At 43.5% G+C, this 24,557-nt stretch overlaps 4 protein-coding genes across 7 annotated transcripts in view; 2 read left to right on the top strand and 2 right to left on the bottom strand.

Annotated features, from left to right (window-relative positions):
- The first annotated feature begins 372 nt into the window (after nt 1-372).
- On the top strand, nt 373-9,211 carry GRPEL1 (GrpE like 1, mitochondrial). The gene is made up of 4 exons (XM_068943427.1): nt 373-641; nt 1,116-1,284; nt 2,857-2,938; nt 5,182-9,211. Exons 1-4 carry the CDS (start codon nt 571-573, stop codon nt 5,526-5,528), a joined length of 669 nt encoding a protein of 222 aa, XP_068799528.1. The 5' UTR covers nt 373-570; the 3' UTR covers nt 5,529-9,211.
- Nucleotides 7,962-13,955, bottom strand: TADA2B (transcriptional adaptor 2B). The gene is made up of 2 exons (XM_068943425.1): nt 13,656-13,955; nt 7,962-12,648 (listed from the first exon to the last, which is right to left on the bottom strand). Exons 1-2 carry the CDS (start codon nt 13,923-13,925, stop codon nt 11,656-11,658), a joined length of 1,263 nt encoding a protein of 420 aa, XP_068799526.1. The 5' UTR covers nt 13,926-13,955; the 3' UTR covers nt 7,962-11,655.
- Nucleotides 13,956-14,319: 364 nt separating this feature from the next.
- On the top strand, nt 14,320-19,202 carry CFAP184 (cilia and flagella associated protein 184). The gene is made up of 3 exons (XM_068942924.1): nt 14,320-14,409; nt 14,521-15,432; nt 15,687-19,202. The coding sequence occupies exons 1-3, from the start codon at nt 14,320-14,322 to the stop codon at nt 16,230-16,232; spliced, it is 1,548 nt and encodes a 515-aa protein (XP_068799025.1). The 3' UTR covers nt 16,233-19,202.
- A 345-nt stretch (nt 19,203-19,547) lies between these two features.
- Nucleotides 19,548-24,557, bottom strand: part of TBC1D14 (TBC1 domain family member 14) — a 76,758-nt gene continuing 71,748 nt past the window's right edge. For all 4 annotated transcript variants that reach the window (XM_068943422.1, XM_068943421.1, XM_068943423.1 and 1 more), the window contains one exon: nt 19,548-23,000. In XM_068943422.1, the coding sequence (XP_068799523.1) occupies nt 22,935-23,000 (66 nt within the window). In that variant the 3' untranslated portion in view covers nt 19,548-22,934. The remainder of the gene's footprint in view (nt 23,001-24,557) is intronic.

Below are 24,557 nucleotides of genomic sequence, written 5' to 3'. Positions count from 1 at the left end.
AGCTTATTCAGAATTTTTTTTTTAAAAAAAACGAGCCACAGCCTTCAACCTGGAACTTTTCCAGTCACAAAGCCCAGAGGAAACAGACAGACACTCAGACTGAACCACTGGCGGCCACCAAATTACCCCTGCTTGTGCCGACCAGCTCTGGCAGGCAAACAGCGGAGCCAAGACCCGCTCCCTTCCGCGGATCACTAATCCCTGCGCTATACTTAACCCCCACAGGGAGGAGCCGCGGACACCAAAACCACCCCCAAACCCCCTGCGCTCAGCCCCCTCACGGAACAAAATGGCCTCGGGGCAGCGGCCCCGCCCTGGCCATGGCCCCGCCCCCCCGCCGGCCCCGCCCCCCCGCCGGCCCCTTCCGCCACAGGGGAGCGGGGCACTTCCTCTCACTCAAACTTGTTGCAGCGCCCCGGAAGAGCTACCTGCCCCCTCTCGCCCCGCCTCGCGAGCCCGCTTCCGCCCCGGCGATTGGCCGCCCGCCGCGTCACTCGCAGCGTGGCCGCGCACCGATTGGCGGGCTGGGCCCGCAGGGGTCGGTTGCGGCGGCCTGGGCAGGGAGGAAGCATGGCGGCCGTGGCCCAGTGCGTGCGGGGTGCGCTGCGCTCGCGGTACCCGCTGCTGAGTCTCTCGCTGAGGTGAGGGTCGCGCCGCGTCGCGCCGCCGCCCGGCCCCGCCTCGGGCATGTCGCCGCGGCTCCGCCCCGGGCCCGGCCTCGTCCTCCCCCGCGCTGCGAGCCGCCCCCCCAGGCCCCCTTGCCCCAGCAGCTGCGGGGAGGCCTCGGGCTCGGGCTCGGGTCCGGGCCCGGCTCCGCCCCCGGGCGCCCCTTCTGCAGCCGCCGGGGGAATGGCGGCTCGTCCCGGCCCCCGCCGCCCCCCGAAGGGGTCCCGGCGGCGCCCCGCGGCCTTCCTTGTGCCCGTCAGAGCCCAAGTTCTGGGAAGAGTTTTCACGGGCCTGGAACTGTTGCATTCACTCTTGCTTTAACGTGAGCTCGTGGTAGACATTGACGCATCAGTATGCCCAGAAACAAAGCGTCCACTGTGCTCAGAAAATGCTAATATCCTCTGAAGTAAGCAACTGGTTAAGGGTTTTTTTTTTTTTTTTTGCCTTAGGACTTCTCCGCGGCTGCTCTGTGTAGCAACACAACAGAAAAATACCGGCCAGAACTTGGAAGAGGACCAGAGTCAGAGTCAAAATGAGCAGAAGGCTGAGCCGAGCTCTGCAGAGAAAATGCTAGCTGAAGAAAAGGCTAAACTGGAAGAACAACTAAAAGAAGTTACTGTAAGTGTCTTTTGGTTAGTCAGTGTGCATAGCTTACAAAGTGCATACCTAAGAGTGTCCAGTACAGGTTCTCCCTGTGCACAGTCTGGATAGGGCTGTGTGGCTGCTGTTTAGTTCATGAGCAAAAAGTTTGGATTTGATAACTTCATTAAACTTAAAACTAGATGTACTGCAGGACCTGGGATGTATCCTGAGTCGAAGGTGAAGACAAAATATTTTTGCTCAGTTAGTTTCATTCAGATTCCTGAGTGGAATTCAACCTCCTCCAGCCTGAAATTTCATTAATTTTAGCCTCACTGACTTCAGTTCACTTAGGTTTTTGCTCAGTGCCGAAATGATTTCTGAAAGTCCTTTGAACGGTTTGAGTGAATCTTTAGGGTATGTTTGTGTGCACTGAGAACAGGATTTATGAAAACATAGCTGCTAACTTTTCCGAAGGCCGAGGTCAATGATGCTTAGCTTTCCTGTGGTAGCGTATTTATTACGGTTCTTAGAAAGTGGGAATTTCAGCCCATCGCTTCTCTGCTGGGGAGTCCTTTAAACACAAGAGTGAAGTGTCATGCTCCCTCTTTCTCGCCTAATGAATCTTGTGCTCCCTCCCACGCATGACTTTAGCAGAGGGTGAAGAATGCCCAAAGAAAGGGGAGGTGTGGATTAAACAAAGGTGTTGATTTTCTGGATGAGTACTTGGTATAGACTGCCCTTCTAGAGTGTTTGAGACGTTGAGAAGTAACCCAGAATCTTCTCTAGAAACAGTGCCTATGGATCGTAAGTGCATTGAGGTTCCTTTCTGATGCCCTTACCAAAGCACTGAAGGACAAAACTGAGGTGTAACTTAACGTCTCTGTGGACAAAATTGTCTACTGGCTACCTAAAGTAGCTCTTCAGCCAGCTCGCTGACTGTTTGTATTCGCTTCTGAGATAACTAGCCTGTGAAAGTCAAGCATGTTGAATGTGGAAGCCCAGCACAGAGTTCTGGGTTAGGTGGTGAAGCATTCACTCTGAAGTGTCTAACTTTATTGGATTTAGGTTTTGGTACGTATGCTGCTATATGGCCATCTTGCTGGAAACGCACCTAAACTTAACCTGATTAACAAAGAAGTTAAATTCCATAAGGTTTGAAAAACTGGAGGATACTGGTGTGGAGAGGAGAGAGAGATGGCTTAAAAGGAAAGGTTGGGTTGAATCTTGTTTGACATGGTTTCAGAATGTCTTATGACTTACAAAGGCTTTCTCTCAACACACATCAGAAAAAGCAGATCTCTTTGATTCGTAAAACTTCATATATCCCTAGTGTTGAAAGTTCCTGCCAGACTAATTTGTTGGCGAATACTGAGGGTCTGGAAACCCATCTTATTTCCATTCCCTCACTTCTCTGTGCACTGAAATGAAGCCAATGTTTGCCTGTGTAGCAAGGATGCTGCGATACTTGGCGTTAATCTTTAAACTGTGGACTTAGGCTATGTCACTGCTGAAAATGCTATTTTATACTGAATATGCTTGTTTGAATTACTGACAAGTACTCAAACACCTGTAATGAAATCCGTTCTGTAATTGTTTTTTCTTCTTCAGGACAAGTACAAGCGAGCCTTGGCAGATGCAGAAAACGTGAGGCAAAGAAGCCAGAAACTGGTAGAAGAGGCAAAGTTATATGGTCAGTGAAGACTCTTTTTTGCATGTACTCGTAAGAGCCAGGAATACTAGTGTGCAATGCAAAGCATGGAAACTGAGCTGATAGCCCACGGTGTTACTTTCTGGATATTATGGTGACTTGATTAAAAACATGTTTGAGGCAGAAAGATGTAAATAGTTCCTTGTTTGTTTAAACTGATTTTATCGGGATTATAATCATCTCACTAGACAAGGGTGATACTTGGTCTGTTGAAATTTTGATTGAATTTGGTTTCTGATTTCCTGCAATATATACCGCACTAGTGAATTTTTCAGTAAGGTTCGTAGCCTGAAGTTTGCCTTTTTCACACAGTCAGTCTCAAATTTGACTGTGATAAATTGAACCAAGAGCGCAGAACCTTCCTGCTGTGTTGTTTTTTTTTTTAAGCCATCTTAATGACTTTCCTGTTCTGTTGAAGGCTGTAGCTTTCAAATAGAGGTAATACGTCTAAGTGACTGGATTTTTTTTCAGTTACGAGCTTGTACAATCACTGGCTTTGAGGAGTGCTAAAAGTACATCTTTCTTCAAGAGCCAGGCCACTGATTCATTTAATGTCCGAGTTAGGGTTTGAAATGGTTCAAACACAAAAGCGTAGCACAGAGATTGCATGTAAATACTGTAGCAGAAGGAATCTTGTTTCACACGGTCTCATCTCAGTGTTTAACTGTCACTCTGACTTGAGAAATGAATTGGCCTCTTCTGCCACACATTATACACAGCTATATCGTTTAATTCTGAATACAGGACTTTGATTTCTGAGGACAGGGTCATCAGTTGCTATCTACTGTGAGGAAGAAGCTTTTCTCTCAGTTACATAGTATTCTAGTGCAGTTCTCATAGATGTTTTAATGCTTCATCTTGAAGTTCATTTTCAATTTCCATTTTTTCACTAATGCGATCCTTAGCATATAAGGGCTTTGAAGCATGCCTACGTCAGATGCTACAATAGCAATAAATAAATTTCTTACGAAAACTACATTTCAGATCATCTTCGTGACTGTAAATTTCATCATTCATGTGTGATTGTTTTTTCTATTGAGGGAAGAGAAACTGAATCCTGAGAATTGTGTAGATCCACAGAGATGCAAAGTCACAGATATCTGCAGAGAGAACTTCTTCAGAAGGTTTTTTTTTTTTTTTGCATAATTTGGCTGTTTGGTTTGATTCAGATCATTAGGTGACTGATTAACCTGTGGTTGGCACAGATGCTTGAGTTGTAACCATAGTTTTAGGTTTAATTTAAAAGTCTGAATCATTTGTTAATGTTTTTAGAACTACTTGGACACTGTCAGTTACTGTTTTATAAAGAGCTTGAGTCTCTAAGGAATGTTAAAGTGACTCTTTTTCCTGATAACCTGTTGGTCCCTGTAAATCTCACAATTTAGTTCCCTTAGTTCTCTTTTGCATAAACTGAAAGCATGTCCTTTGGTAATGCTCGTATCACTTCTTGCTAGGGAAAATACACGTAAAATGTGAGGCAGAATTAAAAAGGCTGACTGTGGCTAAAAGGAGCGAATAAAGCTAACCAAAATGCAGTGCGTCTTGTCACTGGTTTACCTCCGTGTTAGCTAGAGAACAGCTTCAGGACACAGACTGTTAGTTTAGGAATTACTCAGTTTTTACAAAGCGTGGCTTCAGACTCCAACTCTGTAAAAGTCTTTGTAGTGGGAAGGGGAGAGATGTGAGTTCCTTTCATTCAAGGAATAATCCCTGTTCATCTCTTAAGAGTCCTCAGCATTCTGACTAGGGCTTTTTCTTCTGCAATTTTTTTTTAGCACATCAGATGAAAATGTAGGCATAGGGCAACGTAATGCTTTGGACTTCTTCAGCCAAATCCCAGGATGAGAGGAGACAGAAAACATTCCATAACGTGAGGGAATTACATTAGGCCATCTGAAGTTTTGATGACTTTTGGTTGTAAACATAACTGTTAAGGTCAGCTCACCAGTGTAGCTTCAACTCTTCTGAGTATTAAGTGGAATTTTTTTCCCCCACAGAATTAAGGAAGGGGTGTGGATTGTAAGGAATCTGTAGTAGTAAAGCCAAATAAATATAATAAATAGTCAAGTAAAATTGGGAAGGACATTCTACCCCAGCTATTTGTAATATCCTACCTTGTTTAAAATCTAAAATATACAGATTATTGCCCTTGGAATTTTTTTTTCTTTTTGAATATTTGCTTCTTTCACTGGATGAATCCCATTCCCTCTTCCGTTTCTTTACAGGAATTCAAAGCTTCTGTAAGGACTTACTAGAAGTTGCTGACATTTTGGAGAAAGCAACAGAAAGTGTTCCAAAAGAAGAAATTAAGGATGAAAATCCTCATCTGAAGAGTTTATACGAAGGTCTCGTCATGACAGAAGTACAGATTCAAAAAGTGTTCAAAAAACATGGCCTGCTCAGACTGAATCCTGTCGGCGCCAAGTTTGATCCCTACGAACATGAAGCGTTGTTCCATGCTCCTATGGAAGGGAAGGAGCCTGGCACTATTGCATTAGTATCCAAGATTGGCTATAAGCTGCATGGGCGTACACTGCGGCCTGCCTTGGTGGGTGTCGTGAAAGACGCTTAGCTGCTTAATTTGAGAATTTAAAATGCCATACAACTATTTAACAGCTGGATGGTTTTTTTCTCTTACATCGTGCTTTCGTCCTTCCTCTATCCCCTGAGAGAGGTTTAAATGAACCAGTTGAGATCTTCCCCATGAAAATGAAGCAAACAATGAAATTCTGCTGCTTAGGGGCCTTCAACATCAGTGCTCTATAAGCTCTATTCTTAGGTATGAAATACAAAAGCCAATAGGTTCTTTGATGCTTTGGATATCATTTAACAGTGTCATTGCTACTGAAGGTGCATTAAATTGGGAGGAAAAAAGTGCTCATGAGAATTCTTAAATCTTATGTTTGTCACTATCCAGAGTGGAAAGCCAAACAGTTGTTCAAACGCGTCTTCTGTTATATTAGTTCCTACCAAACAAGAAGTGGGTGAAGTAGTACAAATAACCAGTTTTCTGCAAGTGTCCACCAGCTTTCACTTGCTGATGTGATAAATGCTTTTTTTTTTTTTTTGGTAATATGTCTATTCAGAAGTAGAGCCTCTCTCAATAACTGAAATTGCAACCTTTGTGAATTCTGACCTGTAAGAAAAAGGCAAGGGAGAGTAGACGTCTTTTGTAATTGTTCAATCCTTTTTGTTCTATATTAAAGTTGTCTCAAGAAAACCATCTAATACTTGTATAGCATTGAAGAACTTACACAACTTACTTATCCTATCTCTGGATTTTTAATTTAATTGAATATTGTATAAATTGGTTTAAACAATTTTGATAGTCTTGTAACTTCCAAGCATTAGAACCAGTTTGTTATGCAAACTGTAGTTACAGTCCTGCTGAAAAATCTGAATAGCCAAACAAGTGAATAGCTGAGTTTGATACCTATTATCTTCCAGAATTACATAAATACTTTTAAGTGGCTGAAACAAAAGTGTGAACTCAATTTCATCTCCATTTCTTGGGTTTACTCTTCCAGGATCTTAAGTTTCAACATAACTTTTCCCAGATGCAGCTTTTGCCATGTTTATCTGCTCTTTATCTGCTTGTTCCTACTTCTGCAGAATCAGGCTAAAATACAAACATACCTTATTAATTGATTGCATTATACTTCAGTTGTGTGATCACCTCAGTAGGTGTGGATGGAGTTTGCCAAATCATACAACTGACAAAGCATCTGTGTTCCCACATCCTCAAAGTTCGTTCATTAACACATAGGCTAGAAACATCAAACTTCTGCACATTATTAAAGCATGGTAAACTAACAGTTAAGTATGTCTGAATTTCCACCCTCCCTTCTAGTTCCTGCTTGTCTTGAATTAAGGTGCTTCTTACCTTGAGTATTGCTTTTGAGAAATATGCAAAGTTGCCAATAGCTGCTCATGATGAGAAGTGATTACTTCCTCTTTTAAGTCTTTTTTCATGTTGGTTTGCTGCATGGCAATCAACCAGTTATGTGAGAATAACTTAAGTATTTACTGCCTCTCATTTTGAGTTTAATGTATTTTAAGGCTTTAGTTATTTCTTCCTCAACTCCAAGAAGCAAAATCAATGCTTTGACTAGGCAGAGGAGAGAGAATAATTATCTTTTGCATGTGCAAAGACAACTCAGCAATGTTAAACTTCTTGCAAACTAGGAAGTAGTTTAATCAAGTACAGGGATGAAAATGCAAAGAAAGACTGGTGTAAACAAACATAGAGGAAGAGCTGGTTTTGGAAGCTCTTAGTGTTAGCGCATGCTTGTGGGTGTGTGAAGTAGGACTGAGCAAATGTTTTTGTTGTACTTTGATTGGGACCACTGCTTTTATGTTATGCTGTGCCTTAAGAGACTTTTGCCTTGTAAAAACCGCCCCCCCCCCCAAAAAAAAAATCTGATTTAAACTAAACTCAGTAATAACTACAGTTATAAATTATAGTATAATTTTTTTTCCCCCCATAGGACAGTTAGGACTAATAGCCAGCTTTGGCCACAGCAGATCAAGATATGTTCTTTGTCAGCTTCCCAGCTTCTTGCCCAGAGTAGTTTTAGACTTTACTCCATTCAGAATGTAGCTAAACACTGCTAGATGCTACTAATCAGACCTTCATTTTGTAGGAGCTGCCCTTCTTTCTCGTTACTGAACGCCTCATTTAAGTAGTTCCTTCTCCTAGGCTTGCCTGTTCAGCTATACTTTCAGCATGGACTGCTTCAGATTTTACTGAGCACTCATAGCACTTGTGTACTCTGCTGTAGACAACAGTAAGCAGCACAGAGGAAATTAAAGACAAAAGGAAGGTGGTGATGAAGTTTGAGAGCAGCCAACAAAGTTACAACTCATACCTCTGGTTTAGCCATTACCATTAAAAACTAACTTCTCTAGCCATAATCTAAATGCTAGAGGAACGCTAATGCATCTCCTTTGTTTTTGCAAAGGCTTTAGTCATTTTCCTCATTAAACAAGCTATAGTACCAATTAATCAGTTATGGAAAGAAACTTTAATGCAAGTTTATTTATCAATACACAATGCAAAAAAAATAGCAAAATGCTGAGTGTGCACATCATCTTTAGTTAGATTTTACATGATTTCAGCACAGGCATTTGTGTGTCTGGCACAGCTGTACCAGTACACTATGCCAGTGAGTGCAACATTCCCTTTAAGGAAGATGCTGATGAACTGAACACGTTCACCAGGTAGCTTCCTTCACAGTATTTAATTTGTCATAGCTTAAGAGCAACAGTGGCACATGCAAAAAACACTTTGCAAAAAAGAGTTATTAAACCAAAAAAAAAAAACCTAATAAAGTCAGTTACAGTTGCAAAGACATTTGCTGCAGCCATTGCACAAGAGAATAATGGCAGAGTGCTTGGTCTGTGTGATTTACAAGACAGTTCATGGTCAAAGGCTCATGCAGACCCACTAACACTGTTCTTAGTGCTTGCTGGGGCTGCAAGAGAACAACAGGCAGGAGGGGCTGTATGCAGAATGGCCCATAACTAGCTCTCCTGCATTGGGTAGTATGCACAGAATGAAGACCAACATGCCCTTATTACCTAGTGAGCAAGAATTACTGCAAAACTTCACTGGGACTGGGCTGATTGATTGAAGTAAATTTGCACCATTAAAGCAGATGTACTGCTGCCTCAATCAGTAGCAGAAGCTCAGAATTTTGAGCAGCTTTTTCAAGCATCACTTTTTCTTAGTCTTACATCAATGCTGTCAGGACAGACACTATCATTAGTATAGATCTTTAATTAGAAAAAAGCCAAGAGCATTAAGCATTTAAAACACCTGTTCATTAGCAACATGAAGGCTATGGTATTTGTATAATACAGGAAGCACTTCCTGATAAACATGAGATATGAGTTGAAGAGCTCTTTTGCCATGTTATTTTCAGCTCTTTCACTACAAAAGTGAAGCAGAATAGCTGTAGTAAGTTGCTGGATTAAGATCTCAGCTTAAATAATAATAATAAGCAGCTCATTCAACAAAGGAATGCTTAGACTAAACAGTTCCATTGGAAAATATGGAACAGCAGCATCCTCTAGTGCAAGTCATCTTTAAAATTAAAAGCCTAGCTGACAATGAGACATTGCTTCTAGGGAAGCCCTTTCCAAGGGATTAGTATTTGCTAAAGCAAACATATACTACCTTGAATTTGCTTGCAAGGATTCAATAAATATTGATATTCATATTTCATACATTAAAAATACTTTATTTTACATTCATTTTGATGTTCAATAAGTTACGTCTAGCACCAAAAAAACATTTTGGAGGGGCTGAGGAATTAAGAAACTACAAAGTGTAAATGCAGAAGAATTCATTTGTACAGCATTTAAATGACTTACTGGTGCCTAGAATTTTTAGGTTACTGTTCCAATGGGCTTTCGACTATTGCTTCAGTTAGGTGTGCCACAGCACTGCAGAAATATAAAAATCACAGATTTGGGAAAAAATTCAAAAATTCACAATTCTTTTAAACTCTCTGGTACACGCATAGTTGAAGCTTCAGAACACTATCAGTAATGGTATGTTATGGCAGTTAGGTAACAGGTTATAGGAAGAACCAAATTGCTTAACCGGAACACTGGAAAGAAAGGCTGAACTTCCTTTCCACTGAAGTAGGACAGAGGAAAAAAAAGTCACTGGTTTGTACCTTAGGAACTTGCTTTGTGCGCTGTTTGTACATGCGCATAGGTTGGAAGCGGTTCTGTAAGCGGCTCAGCACATTGCACTTAGTTACACTGCTGCCAAGGAGAGACAGTTTTGTCTCTGGTATTCCACACGAAGCCACTTACAGGTAAGCAAAACAAAGTATTATGTAAGAGAGGACATAGCCCTTTCCTTTTTTGAAGGGTTGTAATACCACAAGCTCAAATGAAAAAGGCACTAGAGTTTTTTTCCTTAGAAATGCTGGCTTTATAATTGTACCCTTTTTATATTAAACTCACCGGTAACACTATTTTGGTAATGCTGGATATATTAAGTAAAAATTATTCTGCTCTCATCAGTATACCTTTGTCAAGTTGCAGAATTAATACTGTTATAAGATTTGGTGGGTCCCTCACTGACTACAGTCCGAAGCATCAAAACAAGATTACATTTCCATTGCTTGCATTTGTTCAGTCAAATTCCATTTTTCAGCATGTCTGTAATTTGGAAGACCTACCCAACTAGCCTCCAGTTTTCCTGCTCTGGAAAAGGCCAGGAAAAAAAATATCTTATGCAAAACAGAGTTATAAATAAGCCTGTGCCCTCTGCCACATAGCATCCCCCATTTTTTTAATTCGATTGGTTCAATTCCAGCATAGGAATTTAAGAATGAAATGAGTCTAAAAATCCTTTTCTACCTCTTCAACTTAATTCCCTTAATCAGTATTACAAAAATGATGTATAGATCAGGCATTTCTATTATATGCTCCACTTACAAGTTTATGTCTACTGCAAGCACCTAGTTGAGTCTGTAGTCCTGACAGAGTTATCTGTCAAGGTGCACAGCTTACACTGAAGAGGACTGAATTCATAGCTCTGCTACCATCTCAGTAAATTCAATTTCAAAACATTTAGTCCAGTATGTTTCAAGGTATGTGCAATTAAAAACCTGTATTGACTTCATTTATAGTTCTGTACTTTAACAGCCGTGGTTTAAAACAAAAAAAGAGTAATACAGATTGGTTTTTAACCCAATCTCACTGATCACTATCAGTTTGATTTCCCTTGTCCCTCCCAAACAAACTCAGGAGGTGGCAGCTACGCCTCCTCAGACTGTCTGAGCTCAGGAATTACAGATAGGAAAGGAGGAGCAGAAGACTCCCTCCAGCAAGAGGTAACAATAGGAGACAGTGATTTTGCCGCCTAAGGCTCCCAGCTGCGGCAAGACAGCTCATTGCATCCTTGCCCAAACCCCATTTCTGGACGGAATTACCCACTTTACAGTAGCGCTGACCTCCTAAAAATCTCACTTCCAAAACAGAGCACCACAGTTGCTTTGAGCTTCTGCAGCTTGCTACTAATTTAGTTAACACTGAAGCTTCCAGTGAGGGCCTGTATCAGGAAAAAAAAAAAAAAATCAAGTCAAATCTACCTCAGGATCAGTGGGGTGTGAAGGTAGAGAAGCTTTCCACAGCATCAGTACCTGAAGGCATCTTCTCTCTCACATTTGTTGGTTTCTATTCCCTGTCATGGCTCATCCCTGCAGCAACCTCTACAGAAACTCTCATACTGTTCTGCCAACGCCTTGGCTGTAGTTATTAAGGAAAGTGTTCTGAAAGCTTAGTAATGTTCACAAAAATCCCTGTTTAATATTGCTCAAGAGCTCAGGATTTTTGTGAGCCTCACTTTGCTGCCAGCGTTATGTCAAAAACAAAACGAAAGGAGATTAAAGTTTCGCTTGCTAGAAACTGTCTCCCGCCTTCAAAAAAGCAAGGATTACACTGATATTCGTTTGTCCAACAGGAGTAGAGTAACTACTCTGTGCCTACTGGACTTGAATAAGTTTACATGAGGAAGAGATCTGTTCTAATAATGTACCAAAACCAATGAAATGCACGAATAAGTATTTTTCAGTATTTGCCATGATCCAAAGCAAGAATCCATGTGAACCATGGGCCATGAATACTGTCCTTGAGGCCATAATGCACCTTGGATGTGTTTTTTTCAGATCAGCTGAATTTCATGAAGCATCCCTGGATATCCAACCACTTTCTGTTAGAAAGTTTAAAATTCTTTTCTTCAATACCTTATCTAAGTAACTGGGAAGGCGACTCTTTGAAGGGATTCCTTGTCTTTTTTGGAGATGGTCTTTAATGATTATAGTTTTCACAGTCACGTAACGTGCAGGACTCAAATTTAGAGAGCTGCAGAGCACCTTTTCTCTGTCCGATAACAGTTCAAACCCAGGCAGGTTTTCGATGGCAGCAAATTCACCTTCTTTACCATCTTCCTTCCCTCTCTTGGAGCCAGCTATGTTTTTGTTCTCCTTTCTCTTTTCCCGTTTATGTCTCGCTGCCTCATACTCTGCTGACTCTTCCATTTTGGTGATTCCATTTCGACGATACCGCTGCAGTTCCCGAATCTTTGCTCGGAGCATTCTCTCTTTGTGCATGTTCTCAAAGAAGTCTTCAAACTCCTTACAAGACATAAACTGATACAGAGGCCTCAGTTTCAGCCTCAGCTCCTTCTCTTCTTTTGTGATCTTTCGTTTGGGAGCTTTCTCCTTGTCCTTTTTATCCTTCCCCAGGAAGGCAGGTACCAGGTTATAATCACGGGCAATGTTCTTCCGCCGTTGCCTCTCCTTCAGTTTTCTTACGTACATATCTACGTGAGCTCTTTTCAACTCTATTTCCACATCATCATCATCATAGTTCACTGAAAGGCCACTGATCAGAGTTTCAGCATCTTGATCATATTCAATCTCATAGTCATCCCGAAGCGGCATATACCCCAACTGTTGCTGTTCTGCCACTGATATATCCAATGGTGGGAGCGGCGTGGTCAAGCTAGGAGAAAGCGGGCCACCACTTGGACACGTGTGATCTGTTACTCTGTTCGGAATAGTGTCAGGGATGCAGGCTTTGCCAAGATTGCCATGGATGTACATGCTCACGTAGTGCTCCATCACCTCCTGAGGCGTTCGGGAGGCTCCCACGTGAGCAGCCATGTCCTCCTAAATGGAAAACAAGGAGGAGTGACAGAATGGTTGCTGTTACATCTCCAGGGTAGGGTGCATTCAGTTAAGAGTACGACTTCTTCCCCGCCCCTCAAAAGCCAACACACAATACCTTAACTTTCCTAGTAATATTGGCATTTGCCACACACCCATCCGATCTGGATTTTCAGGTGTAGATAAATATTTACAAGCGGCACTTAGGCCATGAAACGGGCATAGCAACATCAATAAAGTAAGCTGTATCAGATCTCCAATTTCACAGGAACACCACTGAGATGCTAAATCCACATGGCAAGCCCCGAGTCTTTACTGGTCGCAAGTTAGCTTACTACCAGGAGGAAGTCCACAAAGTCGTACTTTTCAACAGACAAATCCCAAGTCAGTACTGATACTACCACGTCATTGGTGTTTTCCTCGTTTACAGTGTTGCCAAAGTACTTTAAGCAATATAGAAATAAGATCGTTTCCAGCTCTCTTCTGGGTGTTGTTTAGAAGAAAAAGTTACAGCCGTCACAAACACAAAGATCTTCACACGGAAGAGATTCCTTACATTTACCGAAACGAAAGGAAACAAAGCAACAAGTAGCGACTCAAACGATGACACTTCTTACAAGAGAGAAGCGCCTCCTTCGACAAGGAGAGCTCGAGCTGCTTCACTGTGCTTTTCACTCCTTCTGAACAGCCCTGGTCGTGCGCTAGCACAGAGGACAAACAGGGGCCTTACCGCTGCGACACGCCGGGGCAAGGAGCTGCACACTGGGAAGAAGAGGGGACAAAACGAGCTCCGCAACGCCAGCGGGACGGAGGGGAAGACGGCGCTCGGATTTAAGGCAGCTGCCACTCCGGCGAGCTGCGTCTGGGCGGGCCGCTCTCCGGGGGGCACCGACGCGCCAGCGCTCCGGGGCCGCGGCAGCCGGCGCCGCCGCGGTCCGCCGGGCCCCCCAGGCCGGGGGAGGGCGCCGAGCCCCGCCGCCCCCTCCCCTGCCGCCCCCGCCGCCCCTTACCCAGTTGCCGAAGCCGAACTGCTCGATGGCGTCCAGCAGCAGCTGCTCCTCGCGGCTGCTCCAGCCGCCCTCGGCCTCGGCGCCCCACAGGGTGAAGCGGCCGCCGTCGACGAGCTGGTAGCCGTGCCATCGGCGGTGCGGCCCGATCTCGGCGCCCGCCGAGAAGCAGTCGGGGCAGAGCTCGATGTCGGCGCACTCCGTGCAGCGGAAGCGCAGCGAGCTCACCTCGGCCAGGCAGTACACGCAGTACTTCTTCCCCAGTTCCGCCATCTTACCCCGCCCGCCGCGCCGCCGCGCGCACGCGCCGCCACGCCCCCGCGCCGCCATCGCCAATGGCAGCGCGCCCGGCGGGCGGCGCCGCGCGCCCGGCGGCCAATACAGCTGACGGGCTCGGCCCGCCCCTCGGCCCCCTGCCCAATGGGACCCGCGCTGCTGGGCGCAGGGGGGGTTAACAGGGCTAAGCGGCTGGGATTGGCCAAGCGGAACCCGGCTTCCTTTCTCGCAGCCAATCGGAAAAGCGAACCCGAGCGACCCCGTCGCTGAGTGGCGGCCTAAGGGGAGGGGGCGTGACAGAACGGCTCCCGGGGCGGGGCGGGGCCTCCTGCTGGCAGGCGGAGCCGAATCTTGTTGCCCGAGCAACGGGGGAAGCGGGTAAACAGCCGGCATGGAGGAGCCGGCGGGAATGGAGGAGCCGGGGCTGGCGGGGCCCGAGGGGCCGGGGCAGCCGGCGGGGTCCGAGGGGCCGGGGGAGCCGGCGGGGCCCGAGGGGCCAGGGCCGGGGGAGCCGGCGGGGTCCGAGGGGCCGGGGCCCGAGGGGCCGGGGGAGCCGGCGGGGCCCGAGGGGCCGGGGCCGAAGGACCCGCAGCCGGAGGAGCTGGGGCCGGCGGGACCGGAGGACGCGGGGCCTGAGCAGCTGCAGCCGGAGGTGCCGGCCGAGCTGGGGCGCTCGGAGCCGGCGGGACTGGAGGAGCCGGGGCCGAAGGACCCGCAGGGGCCGGGCGAGCCGGGGCGCTCGGAGCCGGCGGGACCGGCGGAGCCGGGGCCCTCGGAGCCGCGGGTGTCGGGCGAGCCGGGGCCTGAGCAGCCGCAGCCGCAGGTGCCGGCGGAGCCGGGGCCCTCGGAGCCGGAGGTGCCGGCGGAGCCGCGGCCGGCGGCGGGCGGCGAGGAGAAGGAGGAGGATGAGGGAGGAGAGCGGGAGCGCCCCGTGGGCGGCCGAGGGGCCGAGGGGGGGGCGGCCGAGGCGGAGCGGCGGGGCAGCGAGGGGGAGCCGCTGGCGGGGGCGGAGCGCGGCTCCGAGGAGGAGGAGGAGGAGGCGGAGGAGGAGGAGGAGGAAGACCCGCAGGTGCGGGCGGCGCTGCTGGAGGAGCAGCGGGAGCTGGCGAGCGAGCGGGAGCGGCTGCGGCAGGCCAGCTGCCGCCTGCAGCTGCGGCTGGGCCAGCTGCTGCGGCTGCGGAAGGGCGAGGAGCCGCGGCGGGAGGCGGCGGCGGCGGGGGGCGGCGGCGAGCAGCGCTACGCCGAGCAGCTGCGGGCGCTGCAGGCGCTGCGCGAGCGGCGGGAGGAGGCGGCGGCCGGCTGCCGGCAGCGGGAGGCGGCGCAGCGGCGCGGCTGCGGGCGGCGGCGGGCGCGGGCCGAGGCGGCGTGGGCCGCCTTCCAGGCGCGCAAGAAGGAGGCGGCCGTGTGCGCCCTGGGCCGGCGGCTGGGCGGCCGGGCGGCGGCGGCGGCGGCGGTGGAGCGCATCCAGGCGGCGGAGCGGCTCAAAGAAGAAGAAGTGAGCGAGGTGAGGCCCTGGCCGGCTGCCTGACTCTTGGCGAAAGGATTTGCCTTTTGCTCGTCTTACAGATAGGGGGCTTGCCTTCCGGGACAACAAAGGCTAATATCTACCACTTCATGTTAAAGAACAGCAGCAGATGCTAGATATTTTTCTCCCTTTGAAGTTTTTTTTTTTTAATTGCTGTTACCTACTTTGCAATGTTCTTCTTTGGCAAGACAAGGGATTAAAATAAATCTTTTTTTTTTTTCCTGTTCATCCAGGCCCGTGTGGAAAACATCAAGCTGAAGCATGAAATCCAAAAGCTTGAATTGGTCTTGAAAGCCCAGGGAGAAAGGACAGACGGAGTATGTTTTATAGACTTTGAGCAGCTGAAGAAAGAGAATCAGAAATACAGTGAAAGGATTGACGACCTCAGTGATGAACTGCAGAAGCTCCAAAAGAAGATCTCTGATACGGTGCAAATTCTCAGCCAGTTCAAGGAAAAACTACAGTTTGTGGAAGCTGAGAATCAAGGGAGAAAGGCTGAACTGATGGACATTGAGGCCATCTTGTCACAGAAGAGAGACCTTCTGACCAGAACAAAGCAGGCCAGAGACAGGTTGCGGATAGACAATTTGAAATTGCAGCAGAAATGTGGGCTGCTTGGAAACGAGACGTTGCTTCGGGACTTTGAGGAAAAGGTGGATACCGTAAAGTTGTTAAGCCAGCGATTAGAAATCCTGAAATGTCACCATGCTGATCTGATCCTTACATGCAAGGGAATTCAGAAAAAGATCAAGGAAGCTAGGTCCTTTTTACCTTGCTGAGGCCGACTGAGGAAAAGAAAGCAGGAAAAAGATATAAACCAAGGAGTTTTCTGTAATTTTTTAAGTCCAGGGGAATGCATCACATGTACGCCTAGAAAGTCTTTCCTAAATTCCATATTAGCGCTATGCATTCAGTAGAGAGATTACAGTGGAGCTACTTATTTTGAATGAAACTACATAAAAACTTGCTAAACTCATTAAAAAAAAAAACCTCACACGCATTCAAAAGCTTAGACTGCTAAAAATACATCTCAGCATTCAGTCCTTTAAGGCCATGGCAATGTTCTTTAAGCAGAGCACTAAGCAAACATATTCTACTTCAAATCTTGATTCTGGGAGCCTCCATCTGGCTTTTAGAATTCAGGATCAACTCTTTATCTGTAAAATAAACATACATGCCTTCTAGGCACGTCGTAAGGGTTAATTCCCATAGATGTGACTGAGACCTAAAGAGAAGTTTATTACTGAAACTTGACATGGTTTACATACAGCCACTACACTAAAGCACTAAATTACTTACTCATTCTTTAAATATAACTGCCTGCAAAATTTGTTGGTGCACAAAAGGAAGATTTATTACTTTAAGAATTCCTATTCTTCAGGATCTGCGGTTCAGATGCATACAGACATATTATCATTCAAAACTAGTTTTTTGTTTTTTTTTTTCTTCTGTCTTTCAACTTCTGCAATGTTAGGGGGTTGTTGGCCTTGCCCTCGTTCCCGGTGTGTGAAGATGCACAGAGTGGTGTAAGCCCTTTCAGCACTACCCAAGTGTAGTGTATCACAATTCCAGGAAAAAAAAGACTGAGGAAGAGGGGAGGGAGAGGCAGAACTTAACACCTTTATGACTCCGCAGCCCACAGAACTTTGGTTCCTGTGCACAGCTTCCCTTTCAAAATAACATAAATGTTCTTCAACTATTAATTCCCATGTGGCTTGTGGCAATCAATGACTACGGCACTGTTCTGCATCCTGCAGCACTTGATACCTCAGTTGTAGTATTAATTTCGTAAAAAGCATCAGATGACATCCAGAATATGGAAATATCTTAGAAAAGCCAGCAAAGTACTGGAGCTCTGATTTAGTATGTTCTCTACTGAGGGGAACTCAACCTTAGTGGGCTCCTTACAGGCCATCACTAGCTGATGCGCTCAATTATTGAATAAATCCTACCTAGAAAAGCACAGAAATCAATTAACCAACAAAAATACCACTACTTTCTTAGGTAGACTGTGATGCTTTAGTGTCATTTTTGGTAGTCTGAGTTAAGTACTGAGGACCATATTCAAGTGTTCAAAGGCAGCAAGCAGCCTATGTACACAGGTCCCACTGGCAAAGAGCAGGAATTTAAATCTTTTGGTTTTCTGTGACAGGTTCGAATCCCATCCTGAGGGATGTAGTACTGTCAAGCTGGGTTTGAGTTGTTGGTTCTAGTTGCATATATATTAAAAAGGAGGACACAAATTACAGAGGGCATTTACATGGGGATACAAGCATAGATAAACTTTATATAAAGCTATTTCCTTACATTGTTCTTTTTAAATGACCTCTGAACTAGCTTTTCTGAATTGCCTGGCTCTTTAAAGGACATAAATAATTAAAGTAAGTATTATGCTGTTGAAGGCTTAAATCTTGTTCTTTTATCATGGTGGAATGGCAGTCTGAAGAGATCAATCATTTTTTATTCTTTATTCCAGTCATGTAGTAGCAATTGAATATATTCTTTTAAGATCTTTACAGTTTTGCAGAATGATTACAGAAAACAAAGTGAAACAGTTTACACTCTTCTTCTGCAAACAACTCACGTGTTCTGTGTCTTCAGTAGCTCCCAAGCTCATGAAGAGAGATTACAAAACTAAAACTGTATTCAAAACCTTTTTTTACAAAATACCAGTTAAGTCTTCCTCTATCTGTTGCTGGATAGTAAAGGAGACAACTGCAAACCACGTAACCTGAAAAACTTTATTAAAACATTATCTTTCACTTTAAGCCTAGTTACCAAATGTGAGCTTTTCTCCTACGAGTGGCTATTGGGCAAGTTGAGCAGCCTCTTGGCATTCTGCTGCTTTGATAAATAATTAAGCACTCATCTCCCTAAAAAAGTGGAAGTTACTTTCCTCTATTTTGACTTCTACTACAAATTCCTGCCAGGAAAATTCTCTTTATGTTTCCTGTTCCTTTTGGCATAAGACACAGGAATCTTCCCTCAACTTTTTAAACATTACTAAGCAACAAATGCAAAAGGGCAAAGGGAGTGAGAAGCAGGCAACGTAAATCTTAGGTGCTTTTCAGTGCTGCATGTTTGACGTCTGGAAAAAACCAAAACTTTTGGTTGCCACGGTATATTCCCTGTCCCCGAACCAAATATTTCTACTGAAATACTACTGAGTTTACTCCATACACTGCCTCCAGGACCTATTTTCCCGGAACGGAGCTGTTGAGACAACCTGCTGATATTCTGGTCCTCCAAAGCTCCCTGAAGGAGTCTCACTTGTCTTCAAGTAGAATGGAATTAGTACAGGGAAAACAGATAAGGAAAAGTAAACCTAGTTTTAAACGATTTTATGCAACTTCTGTAATATATGCAATATAAGTATCAATGAAGTTGGTATAGGCTTATATAAAGCAATTCTGATTGTATGTTATAACCAACCAAATCCAACTAAGACACTTCAGTACAAAGAAGTGAGACAGGCATTTGCTAGAGAAACTAGAACAGTGTCAGTCAAGTCTTTGACTGCTTTTCCCCGTGCAGTGCTGTTACGCCCCTGTTGTCTCCCCATCCCCAGCTTTTATCTAGCTTTCATTTGTTAGTTGGTATTTTAATCCCTCTTCAGTTAATTAAGAGGCAGGAAGCATCTCCATTTAATCGCTGGAGTTGTACACCTACGTAAGAACTAATAACTGCCTTAGAGTCAGAGCACAACAATGCCTTGTAATTATGAAACCTACAAATAAACCAAGATTTCCTCCTGGAAAACAAAGAAAAGAAAAGGTATTCAGCTGTTCCTGAGTTATGTGCATGTCACAACTATCTCAATACAGAGTAGTATGTATTATTATATTTGCATTAATTTTTTTTAATAAACGTATCACTAAGATTCAAACCTAGTGCAGAGAACGGCATGTGAAATGGATTAGACCATGGGCTCAATAAGGAGCCAGTCTTCTAAATATCACCTTTATATGTGATAAAAATATATGTTTTAATATGAGATCTTGAGAGGCGTCACCAAAAAAATCCTCTCACTATAACATTTAAATACCTAGAGCCCAGGATTTTGAGCAGACAAAAATTACTAAGACGCCTGTGAATAGACTGATACTTACAGTTTTAATTTTTCAATTACAATGACAACAGGTGATTAAGATAACTTTATTTAATAAAACCACATATTTACAGTTGAAAAAAGTTCCAGTTTGATACACATATCTAAACAAAACAAATCAGTAACTACATAAAAACAATTTAAACATGATGTACAGGGGATGTATCAACAGTTCTCTACATGTCATTCTAACTTTTAAAACATTCAAAAATAAGCTGTTATAAAGTACCTTTAAAATGAAAGTCTTTACTAAATGAAATATTTTAATGATTGATTACTTTAAGTTGCAAAACGGCTTTATTATAAAGTGCAGGTTGCACAGAATTCCAAACCTGACCGAAGTTTTCTGGTTTCTCTCATCTGCTGCATGAGCAAGTGACAGTTGCAGATTTATGATGTATTGCAGCATTTTTCTTTCTTTAAATCCATGATGAAAAGAAAAACGTTTGCTTTACAGAGAGACACTTGCTGAATGAGGGAAAAATCTCATGCATCATGTTACAGATGCTCTCAAGCACCTGAACAATAAAATTGTCAAAATCTTTTATGCAATCCCTGAATTTATTACAGAAACCTTTAATGGCTAATTAAGAAATTTGGTATGCTGCGAGAAACTGAAAAAGCTTAGTGGCAAGTAATTCTATGCCATTACTACACATCTCTGTTTTTATCAAAATTCAAGCTTTATCTTCAAATCAAGTTACCGAAGTTGAAACAACTGCATCTTTAGGCAGGTGGATTTTTTTTTTTTCAAATGCATTTTGTTTGAAAACAAACTGTGCAAAGCTCCTTATTGCATTGCTTTTCTTCATTAAAGAACATAGCTTATATACACAAAGAAATCATTTAGAAAATATATACATCTTCTAAGAACAGAAAGATCAAATTACAGAACAAAAATAATTACATTTGCAAGTAACAAACAGTGCACAAGTGCTGCAGCAGGCCTTTTCCCACAACTAAGCCCATTTTCAGTGTTACATTCAACATTTTGTTGAGAAGAGAAAATGGAGAACAGGCTGGAGACGGCTGCAAAGGTACCTAGTGGCTAAAGAATGCATTCTAACCAGACAAGTGAGCCACACTTGTTGGAGACTTGGTTTAAAAGGAAATACACATCTAGGTGCAACGAAGACTTAAATTACAGTACCACCTAACAAATGTATACTGAGGAAAGAGCTGTCTGTATGCTTAATGAACCATTTAGAAGTATAGTGCAAATGTTTCAGATTTTAGGCCTCTCATACCCTTCACAAAAAGGCATGTTTGTTGTAGCAATAGAAAATGTAATATTAAAAACAAACAAAAAACCCAAAACACCTACTGACCTTCCAGCTTTCTATTGCACTTCAAAGCATGTAGAACACAAGTACCAGTCATTAAAGAACCAAAGCTATGCAAATACTGGGAGAATTAGGATGTATTCACATATCAACATTTTGAAGTCTGTTTTCAGTAAGCGAGGCCTAGAAGAAGTCTTCTGGAGCAATTAAGATGGTTAACAAAAAAAAAAAAAATCCATTACACTAGGTACACAAAGTGGACATGAAGAGAGGCCAGTGAGGTAACAGACTTGCAAGCTGCGTTTGCATTACAGAGCTTTCAAAGTGATCAGGAGTCCTCAAACACTTCCAGGAATTTTGCATTTCAGTCTTTTTGATATTACAGTCCAAGTATCACTCGCAGAATTAATGGTTTTGTACTAATGGACAGTATTTTGCATATGTCCCACAATTCTTATATTTTGTGTGTTCCGTATTCGAGCTGAGCAATATGCAACTGTTATTCCCACCTTTTTAGTTTTCCAATTCTCTTGTACATTTGTACTTCAGACAATGCCAAAACAGCATAAAACAGACTGAAGAGTAATGGGAAACATAAGACTGTAGAGCTAGAGGATTTAGTAATTCCCGTTTACGGCTAAATACACATATTGCTTCAGTTAGTTTCCCTTTTCAGTGACAGTCATTCATAAAATAGATTTTACTCTATACGTTATGCAATAAACATCCTTGTAAATCACAGGCACTCATGATTTACACACAGACATTCAGCTGAATGCAGAGAGAACTTAAGCTGTGCAACAAATACGCAACTGCAGTTTGCTGTCTCTAACTTGCTCACACGTATTACAGGCTGGACAAAACAACTACCCTAAAAAGGAACTAGGAAATGACAGCTTTTACTTATCCTGCTAGTATCTGTCTGACACATTCCTCGACAAAATTCTCTCTCCTGTCACTAACAGAGTTCAGCTGCACGTACCCTTTTCCTGTGGTAACAGCAGCTTAAAGAGTTCCGACATAACCGTTCTTTTCAGCAGCAAAGTAGGCCTACGTAAATTCTCCATATACCAGCCTCCTCAGTTTTGCCAGAGCACAGCTGGGTTAAATGTAACTATAAAAATTGTTTCTAACTGTTTTTCGGGTTTGTTTGTTCAGCCTACAAAAAATTTTATTAGCATAACTCTCCAGTTATGGCCCAGGAATGCCAGATGGCATAGGAATAAGTAGCTGGGCAGGCCAAAGCACCCTGAAATGGCACTGCCCCAGAAGAGAGATAGAGGGAAGCATACGTTTAGTAGTATATGACCCGTTTTTACACAGAGGAAAGCACGAGTAAAATCGGGACATAGTGGCAGCTTAATACTAGAAACCCTCCTGGCAAGTTTGGAATCTAACTGGATGAATGGAACATTTTCCCTATACATCCAGATTGGAAACAGAGATTTGCAAGGCAGCTTGGGGAAAGAAAAAAAAAAAAAAAAAGTGCTTTGCACTAGTGCTAGCGTGATTTCTCTTCCAAGTTTATTTTCTACTACTTTTTTGTTGTTAAGGAATGGAATGTAGTTCTATATGTATGTGATTTCTTTGGTAAATAGGACATACAGGCTATAAAAAACAAAAAACCCAAGAAGCTTTTCTAAACAAATGGTCCTTAACATCATTTAACTATAAACTTCAGCACCAGCTATTTAAAATCCAGATTCAATGATTCTTATGGGTATGGGAAATATATCCTGCCTAAGAATTAAACTGGGGAATAGTTTTCAAAGCAGTCAACATTACTGAATGCCCAATATTTTAAAACATGATAGGAAAAAAACCTAAAAAATTAATATTGTTTTGTTTCACTTGCACTCATCAGAAGTACAGAATGTGATGCCGTCCACTGCAAATGCTCATTCTACTAGCAGTTTAAGGCTAAGCCTAGGTTTCCTTTTTCCTCCCTCTCTCCCTTTTAAGGCTATCCTACTGCTAAACAAAACCATGAAATAACACTTTGATTTGCAGGCTCATATATGTCAAACCGTACTCAATACTTTTGCCACTTTAGCTCTTTCTCTGGTGAGTCACTTGAGGTAACCACAGTTCTAACGTTTGAGCGAAGGACTTCCTTTTTCCATTTCCCGGTTATCTTTCTGCAGAGCAGCCAGTATCTAGACATTTCAAGAAGTGAGAGAGAAAAAGTATTAGATTAAAAAGTGACTCAATAAATCATTGTTTGAAGAACTTCCTCTAAACAATACCATTTTCACTATTAAAAGTAAGCAAGTTTAGGAAGGCTTTCCACTGAATGCAACCTCTCTCGTAAGTCCCTGGGGCATAGTAAGTTTGAATGGATTCAACAACAACAACAAACAAGGTTTTAGCTAACCTCTTACATACGCACTTTGAAACGTGGATATTAGATTCCTAATTTCCTACCCGGATTATTAAAGTCTATCACTATTAAAAGCAGCTGCCTGAGGGGAAGTTAGAATTATCAGGATAAATGACCTGTCCAAAAACACAGCAACTGAGCAGCCTAAATAGTTTAACACTATCCAAGAGTTCAGGACAGAATTACCATAGCACTGATTGGTGTTTGCCTAGACCACATCACTTTGTCTCCAGGTCTGTTTATGTAAGCTTTTCTGAATCAAAAACATTCGCATTTACATTCAGATTGAAAATTTATATCCCTATTATCGGATGCATAATTTCGTTTCCTTAGCCCTCGTGACTTGCAGAGGGCACACTGATACCCAGTTTTTCTTGCTGCTTAAGTGGAATGCATTCCCTGCTACCTGGTTACTTTTCCACTGAAACAGCACAGCAGCATCCCCACGAATCAGCCTGGAATTGAATGTACTTACAGACATTTCATCTCCGAAAACTGCAGTTATGGGTGAGAAACCTTCTTTTCTCTCTCTGATCAACAGTCTAGTTTACAGTACAGTTAAAGAAACTTCTGCACCATCAGAATTAACAGGACGTGGGCCTAAGTAAAGCAATCACACAGTACTGCCTATATTTACCGCAAAAACACCCATAGCTGTTGCAACAAGAGAGTTCGATAAAGGTATGACTAGAGCTGCAGCTAGCTGGCCATTCAACAACTTCTAGAATTGAAGAGATCTTTCACTCAGACGCTCTTCAAAGAGGCTCAGTGTAAATCAACGGCTACTCAATCAAATGAACGCATGAAAGTTCTAAGTGCTGTAGTGACAATGTTCTTGATGGAAAAAATTAACCATTCTCAGGAACTTTAGAATGGCACTGAAATACCCGTCTAGGAAAGCATAAAATGTAGACCTTAAGCAACTTAACAGAGAGCTCAGATTCCTTAGTTATTTGGAAAACTTGACGGAGCTGAGATCTGAAGCTGTATTTCAGTTCATAAGCAGCCTATAAGCAGCCTTTTAGATGAAGTCCGACATACGTTATCTCTAGACAGCATAATCCCAGAATATGGCTCATAGGATACCAGGAGCAAAATTATTATGGTACAGCAAGGTGAAAGGTTCAGTAAGTGGGCGTGCTGAGAGTGCCACAGACATCAGCTACCGAGATCTGATGTCTCAGTTCCATCCAGTTAAATATATTTCTAAAAGAGGACAGCACCTTAGCTACGCTGCTTGCTTATGCAGTACAGTCACTGCAGCTGAACAAGATGACGCCAGAGATGCGAACGCCCATTTTTCTAAGCTTAAGAGCATTTTATTTCCTCTGGG

The sequence above is a fragment of the Struthio camelus genome, chromosome 4 (genome assembly GCF_040807025.1).
Source record: "Struthio camelus isolate bStrCam1 chromosome 4, bStrCam1.hap1, whole genome shotgun sequence".
NCBI classification, from domain to species: domain Eukaryota; kingdom Metazoa; phylum Chordata; class Aves; order Struthioniformes; family Struthionidae; genus Struthio; species Struthio camelus.
This window is presented reverse-complemented; position numbering and strand designations above follow the sequence as displayed.

What these genes read in the sequence shown, in the direction of transcription:
- TADA2B (XM_068943425.1), bottom strand. Translation starts at nt 13,925, where the DNA reads ATGGCGGAACTGGGGAAGAAGTACTGCGTGTACTGCCTGGCCGAGGTG. An exon ending in AGTTCGGCTTCGGCAACTGG is followed by an intron (nt 12,649 to 13,655) that starts GTAAGGGGCGGC and finishes TTTTCCATTTAG; the next exon opens with GAGGACATGGCTGCTCACGT.
- CFAP184 (XM_068942924.1), top strand. Translation starts at nt 14,320, where the DNA reads ATGGAGGAGCCGGCGGGAATGGAGGAGCCGGGGCTGGCGGGGCCCGAG. An exon ending in CCGAGGGGCCGGGGGAGCCG is followed by an intron (nt 14,410 to 14,520) that starts GCGGGGCCCGAG and finishes AAGGACCCGCAG; the next exon opens with CCGGAGGAGCTGGGGCCGGC. An exon ending in AAGAAGAAGAAGTGAGCGAG is followed by an intron (nt 15,433 to 15,686) that starts GTGAGGCCCTGG and finishes CTGTTCATCCAG; the next exon opens with GCCCGTGTGGAAAACATCAA.
- GRPEL1 (XM_068943427.1), top strand. Translation starts at nt 571, where the DNA reads ATGGCGGCCGTGGCCCAGTGCGTGCGGGGTGCGCTGCGCTCGCGGTAC. An exon ending in CTGCTGAGTCTCTCGCTGAG is followed by an intron (nt 642 to 1,115) that starts GTGAGGGTCGCG and finishes TTTTTGCCTTAG; the next exon opens with GACTTCTCCGCGGCTGCTCT. An exon ending in AACAACTAAAAGAAGTTACT is followed by an intron (nt 1,285 to 2,856) that starts GTAAGTGTCTTT and finishes TTTCTTCTTCAG; the next exon opens with GACAAGTACAAGCGAGCCTT.